Source organism: Nicotiana tabacum, chromosome 19 (assembly GCF_000715075.1).
Source record: "Nicotiana tabacum cultivar K326 chromosome 19, ASM71507v2, whole genome shotgun sequence".
NCBI lineage: Eukaryota > Viridiplantae > Streptophyta > Magnoliopsida > Solanales > Solanaceae > Nicotiana > Nicotiana tabacum.
The window spans coordinates 57,784,719-57,802,848 of record NC_134098.1 but is presented as its reverse complement, the minus strand read 5'-3'; the positions used below and the strand labels follow the sequence as shown (position 1 = coordinate 57,802,848).

General features: G+C 38.8%; 3 protein-coding genes across 4 annotated transcripts; 1 reads left to right on the top strand and 2 right to left on the bottom strand.

Annotated features, from left to right (window-relative positions):
* Nucleotides 1-250: 250 nt before the first annotated feature.
* LOC107822088 (non-specific lipid transfer protein GPI-anchored 5-like) lies at nt 251-1,548 on the bottom strand. Its single transcript, XM_016648587.2, has 3 exons — nt 952-1,548; nt 702-791; nt 251-603 (listed from the first exon to the last, which is right to left on the bottom strand). The coding sequence occupies exons 1-3, from the start codon at nt 1,274-1,276 to the stop codon at nt 479-481; spliced, it is 540 nt and encodes a 179-aa protein (XP_016504073.1). The 5' UTR covers nt 1,277-1,548; the 3' UTR covers nt 251-478.
* Nucleotides 1,549-3,049: 1,501 nt separating this feature from the next.
* On the bottom strand, nt 3,050-4,258 carry LOC107822087 (non-specific lipid transfer protein GPI-anchored 5-like). 2 transcript variants are annotated; one of them, XM_016648584.2, is made up of 3 exons: nt 3,864-4,258; nt 3,518-3,634; nt 3,050-3,381 (listed from the first exon to the last, which is right to left on the bottom strand). In XM_016648584.2, the coding sequence occupies exons 1-3, from the start codon at nt 4,183-4,185 to the stop codon at nt 3,248-3,250; spliced, it is 573 nt and encodes a 190-aa protein (XP_016504070.1). In that variant the 5' UTR covers nt 4,186-4,258; the 3' UTR covers nt 3,050-3,247. The 2 variants fall into 2 exon arrangements, with proteins under 2 accessions (XP_016504070.1, XP_016504071.1); XM_016648585.2 differs by having other exon boundaries at nt 3,518-3,631.
* An 825-nt stretch (nt 4,259-5,083) lies between these two features.
* On the top strand, nt 5,084-6,640 carry LOC107822086 (uncharacterized). The gene is made up of 4 exons (XM_016648583.2): nt 5,084-5,489; nt 5,584-5,610; nt 5,905-6,027; nt 6,189-6,640. Exons 1-4 carry the CDS (start codon nt 5,150-5,152, stop codon nt 6,473-6,475), a joined length of 777 nt encoding a protein of 258 aa, XP_016504069.1. The 5' UTR covers nt 5,084-5,149; the 3' UTR covers nt 6,476-6,640.
* Nucleotides 6,641-18,130: the final 11,490 nt, after the last annotated feature.

The window sequence follows — 18,130 nt, the reverse complement described above, 5'->3', positions numbered from 1 at the left end:
ACGTTCAAACTTGAACTAATACAAGAGGGGCAGATAACTCCTTATGAATCTCTAATTCATTCTTTATCTGCTCCGTCCTTCATTTCCTCTCTGCTTTTTTAGACTCTTAATTCATGAAAACTTCTGTTTCCATTGTAGCTGAGTGCGGTTTTATTCTTTTTTGTTATGCAAAGGCCTTTCCAAGGATCAACTAATTACAATCAGCAACAACCGAAAAATTAAAGAAAGTGAAGGTAAAAGAGGAAAAAAATAAATAGACCGAAAATGAGCATTTAGAGTATGACAATGAGCTAGAATATATTGACTACCCAAGACTTCAATGAATAACTCATAGTAAGTGTAGACACAATACAAGGCATGCACTTATACATGGCACGCTGGTACTACAACTTTAATTTGGGCAAATAGGACAAAATCAAAAATCATCACACGTGGAAAACAACATAGAATGTTCAAAACTCCCAAACAATTTATGAATCTAGAGGAAAGTTGATGCAAAAGCACCGAATGCAACAATGAAAATCGAAGTAGCTGCGATATGAAACGGCAGTTCCACAGCGCTTCCACTAGATGTATTCCCACCAGTAGTCTTCGACCCTGTACCTGCTTTTTTCATGGATTAATTAAATTAATGGTCAGTCCCTGAATAAAATTTCAAAATGCACTTCTGACAGGAACAAAAAGAAAAAGGATATATATACCTGAAGGAATGTCTGGTTCAGATTTCCCATCTGGTGATTCTTTAGAAGAGTCCGCTGGAGGACTATCAGCTGCTGGTCCATTTGCTCCAGCTGTAAAGTATAGAAAACGATTGAATGTCATGTCAATGTAAGCTTTAAATAGTTTTTACAATATCAGCTGTACAGTTACCTTTAGTTATCATTTAAGCGGTTTGATAGTATGAAAATTCTATTGTGTAACTGTTACTTAGAGAAACATATATATGCATACCATTGCAGCGGCTAACGGGAGGAGTTTGCACATTGCATGCACTAGGAAGTGCAACAGCAAGAGTTTGGTTAATAGAAACACCAAAAGAGGAGTCACCACCATTTAGCACGGAGCAAAGACACCTTGGCTGTGATGCCACGACCCTTGATAGCTGAGAGCAACACGACGATGATGGCGTTGTTGTGTTTCCAGTAACATAATTTAGACACGGGGACAAGCTCACTAGTGCAGTTGTGCAGCCTGATTGTGCTCTGACTCCGTTCCATTGCATGAGCATGAGCACCACGGCTAGAGTCAGGCCGGTCTCAATTCCTTTTGAAGCCATTTAGTGAAATTTGTATGTTTTGGATAATTTTAATCTCTAATATTTATGCTAGTTAGTTGATCAAGATTCAAGGGCATGGAATTACTGGCATGACTCTGCTGTGAATTTATACTGAAACTTGAGATTTAGAGACTGCATCACTTGATATTGTGGGTGTCCAACTTTACCAAATTGAAATATAAATCTCCATAGTCGAGAACTAATTGGTTCTAGACTATTGATAATAAAAGAAAGAAAGGGAAAGTTTGATTCATTGTTCAAACGATATAGCGAGAGACGCCAGTTATTATTGTAGAATAGAAATATATAATGGAACAGGTAGGCTTGGTTGCAACAAGGAAAGAACTGTGCCAATCAAAAAATATATAGGTCATTTTACAGTTGGTAGTGCTTAGGTAATAGGTGGTCTAATTGACACAGAAAGATAGCTGAATTTGTTTGCCTTTGCTGAATTCTATAAGTTATGTCTATGTGTACTACTTATAGAAGTGTCAATGATTGTGGTTGTCACTTTTCTTTGTCTTTTTTTCCTTTTATTATTAAGTTTACTTTCTCTTGCAACATTACAATCTGTAGCTTTTTCTCCCTTTAACTTAAAAGTAATTTTACAACCGGAATACTAAGCTTTTTCACTTAGAAGGTCGTTTGGTTAACATATTAACATATTATAATGCAAATAATATTTATGTGGTAATTAATTATAATGAAGGAATTATTATGTGGTGATTCCTAATGAACTGTTATACAAGAAATACTACACTAATCAAGGATATTTTTGTCTATAAATAGTCTAATTCAGGTATTATTAATACATGTATTCTTATCTTATATCCTACTACAATAATAATTACACTTCAGTCTCAAATCAGCTGGGATCGGCGATATGAATCCTTAGTAATCATATTCCATAAATCTTTGAAATATATACAAAAATATGTATATGCTCTTAAAGTATAAATCTACGAAAGGTTGAACCACTCCGAAGAGTATAAGTTCTAGAGTAAAAATGCTAACTTCTAAAACAAATTCTAACTATATATAATTTTTTTTCTTCCATCCGTGTCCTATATTTTGCCAAGTCTGCATGGACCCTTAGAAATTATCGATTACAAATTTCTTCCAAGTGATTTTCGGTCTACCACCAGAGGCGGATTCAGAATTAAAATTTAATGAGTTTAATTTTGCACTGAATTAATTATATCATTAAAATTATGGGTTCAAATCTAATATTTGTTGATATTTTAGTAGGTTTTTACATATATATATCTATACCCCATATTGAAAGTTATGGGTTCATATGATCCCGTAGGTGAAGGCTACATCCGCCCATGTCTACCACATCTTTTTAAACTCATACTCCCTATAGTTTCACACCTACAGACTGATACATCCGCAGGTTGACAAATGACATGACCAAACCATCTTAAGTGATATTTTTCTCATCTTATCCACGATGTATGCTACTTGAAATGTAATCATTTCTAATCTTATCCAATCTTGTAGTACCACATATCCATCTTTGCATCAACATTTCTATGGATACTTATTTTGTGAATGTGTTAAATTTTTGCGGCCTAACATTCAACCCGGTACTAGGCATCACCTGTCTTATGACTATTCTATAGAGATTATAGTTTACTTTGGTAGGCATCTTTTTAAATTCATCCTTTCAAATTCATACTGTAAAATTTGATGCTTTCGACCTCATACAAACAAATCATGAAAAAGAAAAAACAGGACATAGAGATGCAGAGAACAGGGTCCGTTTACAAGTGATCACAATTCACAAAGATGATTATTATATCCAAAACAAATGATGGTACAAAACTACAACGAGCTCTCCGAACATACAAAAAGAAACAATAAATAGCTAAGTTATAACCAATCACACTAGACCAAGAAAAAGGGCCTCTCTGTAACAGTGTTTGATCAATAGCAAAGAAGTGACATAAGAGTAACTGCGAAGCTCCTTCAAAATCCAGGGAGAGCCAAAGCAGTTGATGCAATGAAGAGTAAGAATCCCATTAAACTGAAAGAAATTTTCATGTTGCTTCCTGCATTTGAGGATCCATTTGGTGAGGTATTTGTCTTAGATCCTGTTGAACCTGCAACAAATAATATTAGTGTTCCACTTTTAATGGTACTTTAATGATCAGATAAATAGAGAATAACGAATTTCTTTCTGTTCTTTTTTTACTTTTTCAATCTGCTAGTGTACAACTGATGGAATACTAGAATTACCTGATCCTGATGGAGTTGCTGGGGTTTGATCAGGTGTTTCATCAGATGAATCAGTTGGGGCAGGAGAACCTGAAGGGGAACTTGCAGCTGGCACTGAAGCACTTGGTCCATTGGCTGCTGTTTTTTCAAATGCATAAAAGTCAATAAAAAAAATAATTTAAATTTACACAATCAGGTCACCTAAAAAATAACAATACTTAATCGTCAATTTAAGTGGAATAAGTAACGTGGAAGGCAGTGTAAAAATTCAATACATTGTCAGTGTATATAAAGAAGGTAAATCCTAATGAGGTAAGCGTGTTATGTTGTGCAATTAGCATAAAAGATTTAAGGAATGCAAATTTACCATTGCACTGGCTAACTGGAGGAGTTTGTACATTGCAAGCACCAGGTAAAGCTAGAGCAAGAGTTTGATTTATGGCAACACCAAGACCAGAACCACCACCATTAAGCAAAGAGCAAAGACATTGAGGATTGGATTGGACAACGCCGGACAGGGCAGTGCAGCAAGATGAGGTTGGAGTTGATGAATTTCCAGTAACATAATTCATACACGGGGCCAATCCAACAAGTGTGGTCATACAATTTGATTGAGCTGTAGCCTCATTCCAAAATAAGGCTACCAAAACTATGACTAGAGCCATTATATTCATGACTTTGGATGCCATTTTCTTTAAGGCTAACTACAAGTGAGTTTAGAGAAGAGCAGATGAGTTTGAGTTGGTTGAGAATTGGGATGTTTTGAGTGCTGAAGGAGAAAAAGGGCTGTGGTTTAAATACCCAAAGTCTTAGCGCAAAACAACAAGAAAATATAGGTAGTTTGGTTGGCCAACTCGAACTAATGAACGGCTTCGAAACTTCGTACGAAAAAAAAGAGCTTAATTTCATAACTAAACCTTCAATAAAAAATAAATCAGATCAAGCCTTTGTTCGTAATCTTGACAAGTGTTAACCTATGTAGTTAATTGGGTTACGTGATCTGGATTGAGTCCTCTCAATATAACGTCAAAATTTGGTACCATTTTTAATAGTATGAGTTTAAAGTACTGACCTATATTTTTATGCTATTGGATAAAATTGACCTACATTAATAAGTAATTTTTTGCATCAATTCGAATATGCTAACTCGAAAATAGAGTAATAATTTTATATAATCGTAATAAAATACACTGATAATATAATAATTAATTACCCGGTTAGTATATGTATACAACTTAAATCCATGTCAGAGAGGCTAAAAATTGTGGAAACCAGGAAAAAATAAGAAATAGGAAAATCCCTGGTCCTTAAAAAAACATTGTAAACCAATGAAAAGTCCAATAATATGATTATTCTAGATTGGAAAATTAAGATTGGGAAAACTAGCTATAAGCAGTATAACTGTCCTACCTAAGACACCCATCTTTTTAAGCCAAAGTCTTGGATCAACAATTGGTAATGCCAACTTTACACTATGAGTCAAAGCGGTTTAACTCCAAGCCACAAATTTCATATCTACCGTTTACTCCTTCTACAGGAATCTTTAAAACAATGTAAACTATAAATCATTGGCAAATTTGCATGCACATCCACATCTGGAAATTAACCTATTCAGATCATAAGATCAATTTGGACTTATCAAATTTGATACTGATGGAAATTTTGAAAGTTTCTGCATCAGCACATGTTCTTTTCCTAACCCTTCTAACTTTTTCAGCTTTTAAGATGCTAAATGGTCAAATAAACACGGCGTGTACAAGTTCAATTTTTAGCACATTCACCCCTTGTTTTAATTACCTAACTGGAAGCAGTGGCAATGGCTCTTCACCAACTGAAGATTGCTGCAATTCACTTAAATCATCAATGAGTGATAGCATAGATTGTGTATGTCTCATGGTTACTGGAAATGTTCCTGTTTCCATACCATTTATTCGAACTTTGGCACTTTCGCTTCCTCAAGCATGTAATACTGGTGTGCCAGTTCAGTGCAGTGGTAAACTCATTTATTATTAAGGATCATGAATTTCTCTTTGGTATTATGTGTTATGACCAAAGTTTTAAATTCATTTCTTTTGTTTAATTTGCAGCCTCAGGGGTTCCCCTTCCACCTCCAGGTATTAAAGCTTTCAATACATGCAACTGAAACCTTATCAGACTCACAGATTCAGTAACTTTATCTTAATTCTGTCAATTAATTTGTACCAATGAAATCAACTACGTCCCAATCCCAAAGTCATTACTATCTAACAGTACTTAATTGGACAACCTGCTGGATATACCTGAAGTTACTTTATTATCACCAAACCTTCTCTTTACTCAATTGATAACGCATATTCTCTTTCAATCAACAGGGCTAACTTCATATTTAGGTCATTAATTAATTGGTTATTTGATGATAAACTTGGCAGGTCCGGCCTTGTTTGCGCCACCACCTGCTCCTGCTCCTCACCACCATCATGCTCCCGCTTATCCTCCTCGTCACCATCGTGCTGCTGCTTTTCCTCCAGCTCTTGCTCCTCGTAGTCAACGAGGTAATGTTGCACCACCAACTTATTTATATTACACACAAAGTCATATATATAACCTAGCGAAAATAGAGCACGATGAAAGAAAAAGAATTATACATGCGATATCAAATTAGTTGTGATAAAAGTTCCAATGCTAAAAGCCGCCACTTAATTCTATTCTTCAGTTGCTAAAGCATCAGCAGCACCAACTGCAGAAGTTGATCCACCTGTTGCAGCACCAACTATAGAAGGGCCTGAAGCTACTGCTGATACTGAAAAACCCACAACATCTCCACCAAAATCATCATTAGTTCCAAACACAACTCCTGCAGGGACCAGACCAGTGCTTCAAAATCCCAACACCAGCACTTCAGCCGCTATTCCATCTTATTCTATTTCCTCAAGCCTTCAGTCTCTTACTCTAATATTTATTGCAGTTATAATTTTATTTATTGACAAATCAATGTACTAGACCAAGATTTTGTCCCTTTGTTTAGGGCCATCTTGCATACACTATAATTTTTGTAAGCGGCCATTCAAGTCGTTATTATATATGCATATGTCGAAAAGTTTCATCAAGAAAAATTCTACTTTATGATCATAAAGAAATAAAACAAGAAAAGTGATTTGGATTTCATGGACCCTTACTTGTAACTAATTTTTTTTATTTACAAAAGTGAAGAATTACAAGGCAAAGAAGACACAAAAAAGCTAGCAGCAACCGGGACAGAAAGCCCCAGGATTGCTATACCACAGCACTACATAGCTACTAGTAAATTCCTCCCACAGCTCCTATACTTTCAGCAATACTAAGGATAGAAATTAAGTGCATCAAGCCTCTTTTTAATTTTATTTTTTAAATAGAAGCCTCAACTGAAAAATGCGACGTTTGTTCTTTTACTACTGTTTGGTTTAAATATCTTATCAAACATACCCCACTTGTGGGATCACAATGGGTATGTTGTTTTATTCTGATTTATCATAGTATTTTATTTTAGATTTATTTATTATCAGGAAGCATTTTGTTATTTAAACAAAATAACTATTGTTTTAATAATATTCTTTAAGTCTAATTAAATATTTAAATAATTTAAATTAGAATGGCCCTTGCCAATTGCCACACCATCGAAAGATGAATCTTGGGCATTTTCTTGTATGAGTAGCACAAGCAAACAAAATCACTTCCGCGGATGGGCCTTATGTGTGGAGTGCAGACCTCATTTGTGAGCCTTCTCAATTTTCTTTTGGATGATCTTGGTAAACAGCTATCTTTCAGGTCGGTTATTAGAATTTAGCCATATTTTACTTATATCAATAAAATAACCATTTATTAATGCGAAAATACAAGTTTGGACAAAAAAATCCTATCTAATAAATACAGATAACTCCAGGAACGACTAATGGACTTTGAATATTTATATGTTCAAAATCCAGGAATTGTTCTTGGAGTTTGAATGACCTGAAGCAATAGCACTCAATTGTTGAAATATAATGTGAATTCAAAAATCATGAATCGTTCCTGGATTTTGCACTAGTAAAGATTTAAAACCCATTTTTTATTCAAGGATTTTGTATTTATAGGTTAAAAGTCGCTGAAGTATAATGTGAATTAAAAAATCATGAAGTATTCCCGGATTTTTCTGGATTTTGCACTAGTAAAGGTTCAAAAACTAATAATTTTTCTTGAATTTTGTATTTAAAGTTTAAAAATTGTTGAAGTATAATATAAATTCAAAACCCATGAATCGTTCCTGGATCTTTCTGAATTTTGCACTAGTAAATGTTCAATAACCAAGAATCATTCATGGACTATGGATGTTGTACTAGTAAAGGTTCAAAGTTGCTCAAGTACACTATGAATTCAAAAACTAGCATAATTTACTGGGAATGCACTTGTCAAAGTTTCAAACTCCAATACTGATTACTGGTTATGTTTTGTATTTTAGATAGGCAAACACGTCAATTTATTATATCAACGACTTCTTGTCTATTACAATTTAAAATATAGCTGAACTCTAATAATTACTCCAAAATGTGGCCAACTGTAACGATCCGGCCGATCGTTTTGAGTATTGCAGCCATGTTCCCCCATTTACTGCTCAATTTGTGCTTTACAGTTGTTATGTGACTTACCGAGGTAATTGGTTCAGGTTCGGTGAGGTTTTAGAATGAATTGGAATACTTAGTTCCAAGGATTTAAAGCTTAAGTTGAAATAGTTGACCGGATATTGACTCATGTATAAACGACCCCGGAATAGAGTTTTGATGATTCCAATAGCTCTGTATGGTAATTTTGGACTTAGGAGTGTGTCCGAAAAATTATTTGGAAGCCCGTAGTTAAATTAGGCTTGAAATGGCTAAAATAAAAATTTAAATTGGGAGTTTGATCGGGGAGTTGACTTTTTGATATCGGGGTCGGAATTCGATTTTAGAAATTGAAATAGGTCTGTTATGTCATTTATGACTTTTGTGCAAAATTTGAGGTCAATCGGACTTGATTTGATAGGTTTCGGCATCGAATGTAGAAGTTGAATTTTTTTAGTTTCATTAAGCTTGAATTGGGGTATGATTCATGGTTTTAGCATTGTTTGATGTGATTTGAGGTCTCAATTAAGTTCGTATAATATTTTAGAACTTGTTAGTATATTTGGTTGAGGTCCCGGGGGACTCGGGTTGATTCCAGATGGTTAATGGATCAAAAGTTAGAGTTGTGAGATTGCTGAAGTTGGACCTCTACTGGTGTAATCGTACCTGCGGAGTTTTGATCGCAGGTGCGAGCTCGCAGAAGCGAGTGGTCCATTGCAGAAGCGGCCAGGCGTGGGTTGAAGCAGAGCTCGCAGAAGCGAGCAGATGGTCCGTAGAAGGGAAATCGCATTTGTGACTGCACGACCGTAGAAGCGCTGAAACCGCAGAAGCGCTGAAGCCGCAGAAGCGAGTCCGCAGAAGCGGATACGCGATCGCAAAAGAGGAGGCCAGGCAGCCTAGGCAAAGCCGTAGAAGCGGTGTATTTTCCGCACTAGTGGAACCACAGACGCGGTTAATTATTCTGCAGAAGCGGAAGTACTGGGAAGTATACAAAAACAGAGGGGTCCGAGATTCTTTCTCATGTTTGTACTTCAAACATACGGTTTGGCGATTTTTCAGAGGAAATTCACGGGAAAACTTGAGGTAAGTCACTTATAATCATTGTTAGTCACTAATATGGAATTATCATCGACTATTTCGACTAGATTATGTATTTTTGAGGTGAAATTAGAGGATTTAGGCATAGGGATTTGAAATTAAGATTTGTGGATTTGAAAGTAGAGTTGATGTCGGAATTTAGTAAATTTGGTATGGTTGGACTCGTGGTTGAATGGGCGTTCATATTTGGTAACTTTATTCGGGTTCCGAGATGTGGGTCTCGCAGGCGATTTTTGAGTGCAATTTTGAATTTTGTTGGATAATTAGTATTTTCATATGGAATTAAGTCATATAATTTGTATTGACTGAATCAAATTAATTATGACTAGATTTGAGGTGTTCGGAGGCCGATTCGCGAGGCAAAAGCATAACAGAATAAAGAATTATAGTATTTGAGGTAAGTAACAGTTCTAAATTTGGTTCTGAGGATATGAAACCCCGGATTTTGTGTTATGTGATTAGTTTTGAGGTGACACACATGCTAGGTGACGGGAGTGTGGACGTGAACTGTAGGAATTGTAACTAGTTTAATTCCATGGATATGTGTAGTTGAATAATTTGTTGTTGTCCGTACATCTTTCCACGTATTAGAGAAATCGAACTATAAATATTGTTTAAACTATGTGTTGACACTGTAGGGACCCGCAGAGGTCGTGTACATATTGAATTATTTGCTAAATTACTGTTTTGTACTCAGTCATAGTTTTACTTACATATTACATCTCAATATTTATTGTTCATTATTGATGCATTATATCATTTCTGTTGGGGATGATTTTCATGATTTTTGAAAGCCTGTGAGACTGGAGAGATTTATGACTGAATGAGGCCGAGGGCGTAATTGTGAGATATTAATACTATAGCACATGATTTATCCGTGCGGATCTAGATATTATACTAGCACGTGAGTTGTCTGTGCGGATCCAGATATTATACTAGCACGTGAGTTGTCCGTACAAATTATAGTGCTTGGGCTGAAGGAGCCCCTCCGGAGTCTGTACACCCCCTCAGTAAGTGCAGGTACCTACTGAGTGCGAGTGCCGAATGTAGAGTGATTGTGAGGTTGGAGTGAATGGGAGGACTAAGTGACTGTTGCTCTGAGAGGATGCATTGATTTCATTATTATTGTACTTCAGCTGTCATATATCACTGTTTTGGAAAATTTTGAGAGATATTATCTTCTGTTCCAGTTGAACTTGATATGAAATTACTGTTTGGATCTTAATTGTTGAACTTGCAAGCATGCCTACTTTCTTATGTTGGAAATTACTGTAATTGGACTTAGTTGTGAATCTCGTCACTACTTTCAGTTCCTTATTTAGTATTGTTACTTGCTGAGTTGGTTGTACTCATACTACACCCTGCACTTCGTGTGCAGATCCAGGTGTTCTCGGACACAGTGGGTGTTGATTTCTTCGCGCGGTTTTTTCGGAGATTCTGAGGTAGCTACCAGTGTTTCGCAGACCTTGTCTCTCCTTTTCTATCTTCTTGTTTATTGTATTTAGTCTCAGCCTATTATAGACCGTGTTCTCCACACTTGTGATGCATAGATGCTCATGTACTATCACGACCCAAAATCTAACCATGGTCGTGATGGCACCTATCGTGTTACAAGGCAAGCCTATTTCCCAAAATATTACTACTAAATCGATTATAAGAATTTAATAAAATATTTCCAACATTTGAATTTTTAATAAACTAAATCAACTCTAAATATAATTATAGAAAATACGGAAACGAGCCCCAAACATCGGGGTGTCACTAAGTCATGAGCGTCTAAAACTATGAACTATGATATATAAACTGTCTAACTGTCCAAAAGAAGAAATGACAAAAGGAGTAACAAGGTCCTGCGGACGCTAGCAGCTACCTTGCAGTCTCCAAATATAGCCGGCCTGAACTCAACGACCGTCGCGCTCTAACTCACTTGGATCTGAATATAAAGTGTATGGTGTAGTATGAGTACAACCGACTCAGTAGTAACAGAAATAACTAAGAAACTGAGTAGTAATGACGAGCTAAGTAGAACAATTCAATTATTTATTTTCACAATTTACAATAAACATGAATAAACAAGTAAATTCCATAAATTTCAAAAAATGCCACAAAGAAATTAACAGGTAAATGCAACACATCAAAAATAAATGCAACCTCACAACAATGTCACTCCATTACTCAGCACTCGGCACTCAACACTCGCACTCAGCACTCAACACTCAACACTCTTTGCTCACTGGGGGTGTGTACACACTCCGGAGGGGCTCCCAAAGCCCAAGCGCTAAGCACGGATAACTCACATGCCATCATATCAATACCTGAATCTGCACGATCAACTCACGTGTTACGCGGACAACTCACGCGCTATGGTATCAATACCTGGACCCGCACGGTCAACTCACGTGCTATGCGGACAACTCACACGCTATAATATTAATATACTCACAACCAGGCCCTCAGCCTCACTCAATCATGTACCTCACTAGCCTCACCATCATAAATAAATAAGGGAACACAACCCACATCAAGTATCACATCATATTAGCAAATAATAGAGACTGAGGTAAACATGTACAATAATTTCTATGACTGAGTACAAATAATGTGAGCATGAATAAAGCCTAAGCATGATCTCTAACATGAAGGCAGATAAGTTCAACAACAAGTAACTACGTAAACACAGATGATGGTCATGAGGCCTCACGGGATGGATCAAGTCTCAATCCCTCGAGGTATACACCCACACGCCCGTCACCTAGCGTGGGTATCACCTCCAAATAGTCACATAATATCAAATTCTCCGGGTTTATACCCTCAAAGCCAGAGTTAAAACTGTTACATACCTTAACAGCATAAAATCCTATTTCGGGATGCCTTCGTCTCGGTACTCGGTCTCCAAAAGCTCCGAATCTAACTAAAATAAGAATAGTACTATCAACATAGTCTAAAGAATCGAATTCCACAATAAAAACTACATAAATATGCCAAAAATCTGAAATTGGCTCAAACCCGGCCTCCAGGCTCACGTCTCGAAACCAGTCAAAAATGACAGAATAACAAACCTCGTCCTCACCCGAGTCCAACCATACAAATTTCACCAAATTCTGACATCAACTCGACCCTCAAATCTTCAATTAAAGTCTTTGAAGATTTCTACCATTTTCAACCCAATCTATACCCATTTGAACTCAACAATCTTTCCATAAACCTTATTGATATGTATAAATGATACTATTACACCCAAGGATCATACTCTTAATCGCCCATCTTTACCCAAACTCGAAATTGAAGACTAAGGGTTAGAACCTTACCTTTTGGGTGAAGATCTTGTGATATTTCCTTGTTGGATTTCAAATCTTGAATAAGATCTTGATGAACAAAGCACTTGAGCTTCTTCCTATCTCTAGAACACTCTGCTTTCTCTCTAAAAAATGTCAGATTTTTGCTCCAAAATGAGTCCCAAAGCCTATTTATCAAAATGGGTTCGGGTTATGAAAATAAAAAAATTAACCCTCCGAAAGCAGGTCTGCGGTTGCATAATGGACCGCAGAATGGGTATGCGGGCCGCAAAATGCACCGTAAAATCGATGCCTAGAAATGGTCTTCACTGGACAGGTCTGCGACCATTTTGCGGTCGCATAACTACTTCTGCGATCGCATAATGATTCTGCGATCGCAGAATTGGTCGCAGAATCGCACTTTTCCAGACTTTGGTAATTTGGTCATAACATGTTGTAGGAATGTCCAAATGACAAATGGTTTTGAAGAGTTAGAAACTATACACATAGACCTTTCTTGTGATAGGTAATACACCATATAACACTTCGTATCATGAGAGTTATGCTCATTTGAAGCTAGATCTTGTGCGAACTCACTTGAAACTTTAGTCTTATGAAATTTTCAACTTCCAAACTCTCCGACACCCATCCGAAATCATCCCGAGCCCCTCGGGACCTCAACCAATAATTCAAACAAGCCATATACCACTACCCGAACTTATTCGAACCTTCTAAACACCCAAAATAATACCAAAACACCAATTCAACCTCGGATTCAAGCCTAAGAACTTCTAAACTTCCAAAATTCGCCAACGACGCCGAAACCTATCAAACCATGTCTGAATGAACTCAAATTTTGCACACACGTCACAAATTATACTACGAACCTACTCCAACTTCCAGAATTCTATTTTGACCCCGATATCAGATTTTTCCACTGCCGACCGAAATTACCGAATTTCCAACTTTTGCCAATTCAAACCTAATTCCACTCCGGACCTCCAAATCACATTTCGGACACACTCCTAAGTCTAAAATCACTCAACGAAACTAACCAAATCATAAAAATCCAAGTTCAAACTCGTTTACTTATAAGTCAACTTCCGGTTGACTTTTCTAACTTAGCTTTCTAACTAAGAGACTAAGTGTCTCATTTCACTCCAAAACTACTCCGAACCAAAACCTACCAACTCAATACAACTCAACATATATGAACAACACATAAATAAGCGAAAATGGGGAAAATAGGGTTATGACTCTCGAAATGACCGGCCGGGTCGTTACATGTACTCTGTGATACCCCGATTGTTGGGACTTCCGTTGTTGGGACTTCCGTTTTGAGTTTTGGGTTTCTATCCTTGTTTATGAGAAATTTTGTTATTTAAAACTGCTTTAATTCATTTTCTAGTAAAAGTGTTGGGATTATTCCGTAATGTCGGCTTGCCTAGTACTACGATAGGCGCCATTACGACAGATTAGGATTTTGGGTCATGACAAGTTGGTATCAGAGCCTAGGTTACATAGGTCTCACGAGTCATGAACATGTTTAGTAGAGTCTTGCGGATCGGTACGGAGACATATGTACTTATCTTCGAGAGGCTGCCGAACCCTTAGAAAGATTTCACTATCCTGTATTCTGTCGTGCGAATTTTTTGTTTCCAGAAACTAAATTTCTGTTATTCTATTCTCTCATAGATGGTAAGGACACGTACTACCGGATCAGACAGTCAGCCATCAGTGCCACCAATTAGGGCCACGAAAGGCCGGGGCCGTAGTAGAGGTTGGGGACGAGGTAGAGGTCAAGGTTTTGCTCGTACAGCAGTTGGAGCAGCACCTGTAGCACCACCAGATGCTCCAACTCTGGAGTAGATTCCAAATATAGTTGAGCCGGTAGGATCAGCTCAGGCACCAGCCATAGCTATTGTGATTCCAGGCCTTCATGAGGCTTTAACACAAATATTGACTGTTTGTACTGGCCTTGCTCAGGTGGTTTCGGCCCAGGCTGCACCAGCCACTTCTCAGGCCGGGGAAGGTACTCATACCCCTGTTTCCCGTACTCCAGAGCAGGTAGTGCAGGGACTTCAGATACCGGGGGCACTACCAGCCCAACCGGTTGCAACTACTTAGGCCCCGGTAGTCCTCGTTATGGTTGATGATGAGCAGATGAGACTCGAGAGATTTGGGAGGCTTCGACCTCCATTATTTAGCAGTGCTGAGTCAGAGGATGCTCAGGGTTTCCTGGATAAGTGCCAGCGAATGCTTCGGACAACGGGTATTCTTGAGACTAGTGGGGTCTTGTTCACTACTTTTCTTCTTTCTGGGGCTGCCTTCAGATGGTGGGAGGCTTATGAGAGGCACAGACCGGTCGGTACAGTACCGCTTACATGACATGAGTTTTCTATTCTCTTCTTGGAGAAGTTCGTGCCGCAGTCTCGCAGGGAGGAACGACGCAGACAGTTTGAGCAACTTCGGCAGGATGGCATATCTGTGACCCAGTAAGAGGTGAGGTTTTCTGAGTTGGCTCATCACGCAGTTTGGTTGGTTCCCACTGATAGGGAGAGGATCATGAGGTTCATTGATGACCTCACGTTTCAGTTGCGGTTGCTTATGACTAGGGAGAGGGTATCTGGTGCCACTTTTGACGAGGTGGTTGACATTGCTCGGTAGATAGAGATGGTCTGTATCTAGGAGCGTGGAGAGAGGGAGGCCAAGAGGCCTCGTGGATCGGGTGGTTTAAGCGGTGTTTCTTCTAGGGGTCAGTTCTACCGTGACAGGCGTCGCCCTTATAGGCCCGCTCAGACGACTCGTCCAGCTCATCGTGGTGCATCAGCTAGCCACAGTTATTATAGTGCTCATTCAAGACAGTCTTCATTTAGTGCACTACTAGTGCAGAATTCTCACCATGCCTCGTCCGCTCAAACTTCTACAGGTAATTCCTCGGGTTATCAGGAGCAACAGTTCCGTTAGAGGAGGGGTTGTTTCGAGTGCGGAGACTTTGGTAATATCAAGATAGATTGCCCTAGGTTGTTGAGTGGGGATCCAAAGTAGAGTTCTCGGCCGATGGCACCAGCACCAGCAGTTACACCACCCGTCCAACCAGTTCGGGGTGGGGCTCAATCAGTTAGTGGTCTCCCAAGAGGGGGAGGCCGATCAGGTGGTGGTCAGGCCTGATTCTATGCTTTTCCTGCCAAGCCAGATGTCGTTGTTTCAAATGTTATGATCATAGGTATTGTCTCAGTGTGCCACAAGGAAGCTTCTATATTATTTGACCCTGGTTCCACTTATTCGTATGTATCATCGTACTTTACTCATTATCTGGATACGCCCCGTGAGTCCTTAGTTTCACCTGTTCGTGTATCTACGCCGGTGGGCGATACTATTATTGTGGACAGTGTATATTAGTCGTGTATGGTAACTATTGGGGGACTGGAGTTAAATTTGATCTCTTATTTATTAGTATGGTTGATTTCGATGTAATCTTGGGCATGGATTGGTTGTCTCCATGTCATGCTATTCTGGTTTGTCACGCAAAAACCGTGACGTTGACGTTGGCGATGTTGGGGTTGCCGAAGGTCGAATGGAGAAGTTCTCTAGATTATAATCCCAGTAGGGTAATTTCTTATTTGAAGTCTCAACGTATGATTGGGAATGGGTGTTTGTCATATTTGGCCTTTGTGAGAGATGTTGATGCAGACACTCCTACTATTGATTCTGTACCGGTAGTGTAAGGCTTTCCAGATATATTTCTTGCAGACCTACCAGGTATGCTACCCGACATGGATATTGATTTTGGTATTGACTTGGTGCTGGGCACACAACCCATTTCTTTTCCTCCCTATCGTATGACACTAACTGAGTTGAAAGAATTGAAAGAGCAACTTCAGGAACTTCTTGATAAGGGGTTTATTAGGCCTAGTGTGTTTTCTTGGGATGCATCGGTTCTATTTGTGAAAAAGAAAGATGATATTATGCGGATGTACATCGATTATAGGCAGTTGAACAAAGTTACAATCAAGAATAAGTATCCTTTGCCGCATATTGATGATTTATTTGACCAGTTTCAGAGAGCGAGGGTATTCTCCAAAATTAATTTGAGATCCGAGTATCACCAGTTGAAAATTCGGGAATCGAATATTTTAAAGACGGCATTCAGGACCCGTTATAGTCACTATGAATTTCTCCTGATGTCTTTTGGGCTGACCAATACCCCGACAATATTTATGCACTCGATGAATAGTGTATTCTAGCCATATCTTGATTAATTTGTCATAGTATTTATTGATGATATCCTGGTGTACTCACATACCCAGGAGGAGCATGCACAACACTTGGGTATTGTATTACAGAGGTTGAGAGATGGGAGACTTAATGCCAAATTCTCTAAGTGTGAGTTCTGACTTAGTTCGGTGGCATTCTTGGGACACATAGTGTCCAGTGAAGAAATTAAGGTGGATCCGAAGAAGATAGAGGCAGTTCAAAGTTGACCCAGGCCATCTTCAGCTACTGAGATTCTGAGATTTCTCAGCTTGGCCGGTTATTATCATCGCTTCGTGGAGGGTTTCTCGTCTATTGCACCGCCTTTGACTAAATTGACCCAGAAAGGTGCTCCATTCAGGTGGTTGGATGAGTATAAAGAGAGCTTTCAGAAGCTCAAGACTGCCTTGACCACAACTCCAGTTCTAGTTTTGCCTTCAGCTTCAGGCTCTTATACAGTGTATTGTGATGCTTCTCGGATTGGTATTGGGTATGTCTTAATGCAGGAGGGTAGAGTGATTGCTTATGCTTCGCATCAGTTGAAGCCGCATGCAAAGAACTACTCTGTTTATGATTTTGAGTTGGCAGCTATTGTTCATGTATTGAAGATTTGGAGGCACTATCTTTACGGTGTGTCTTGCGAGGTATTTACAGATCATCGGAGTCTTCAGCACTTATTCAAACATAATGATCTAAATTTGAGGCAGCGGAAATGGATGGAACTGCTAAAGGATTATGATATTACTATTCTGTATCATCCCGGGAAGGCCAATGTGGTGGCCGATGCCTTGAGTAGAATGATGGTGAGTATGGGTAGCCTTGCATTCATTCCTATTGATGAAAGGCCTCTTGCAGTTGATGTTAAGACCTTGGCCGACCAGTTTGTGAGATTGGATATTTCGGAGCCCAATCGGGTTCTAGCTTGTGTGGTTTCTCGGTCTTCTTTATATGATCGCATCAGAGAGCGCCAGTATGATGATCCCCATTTGCTTGTCCTTAAGGACACAGTTCAGCACGGTGATGCCAGAGATGTTACTATTGGGGATGATGGGGTATTGAGGATGCATGGTCGGATTTGTGTGCCTAATATGGATGGGTTGCGTGAGTTGATTCTTGAGGAGGCCCACAGTTTGCAGTATTCCATTCATCCGGGTGCCGCGAACATGCATCAGGACTTGAGGCAACATTATTGGTGGAGGAGAATGAAGAAGGATATAATGGGGTTTGTAGCTCGGTGCCTCAACTGTCAGGATGTGAAGTTTGGGCATCATAGACCGGGTGGATTGCTTCAGAGGTTAGAAATTCTAGAGTAGAAGTAGGAGCGTATGACCATGGACTTCGTAGTTAGACTCCCACGTACTTTGAGGAAGTTTGATGCTGTTTGGGTGATTGTATATCGGTTGACCAAGTCAGCG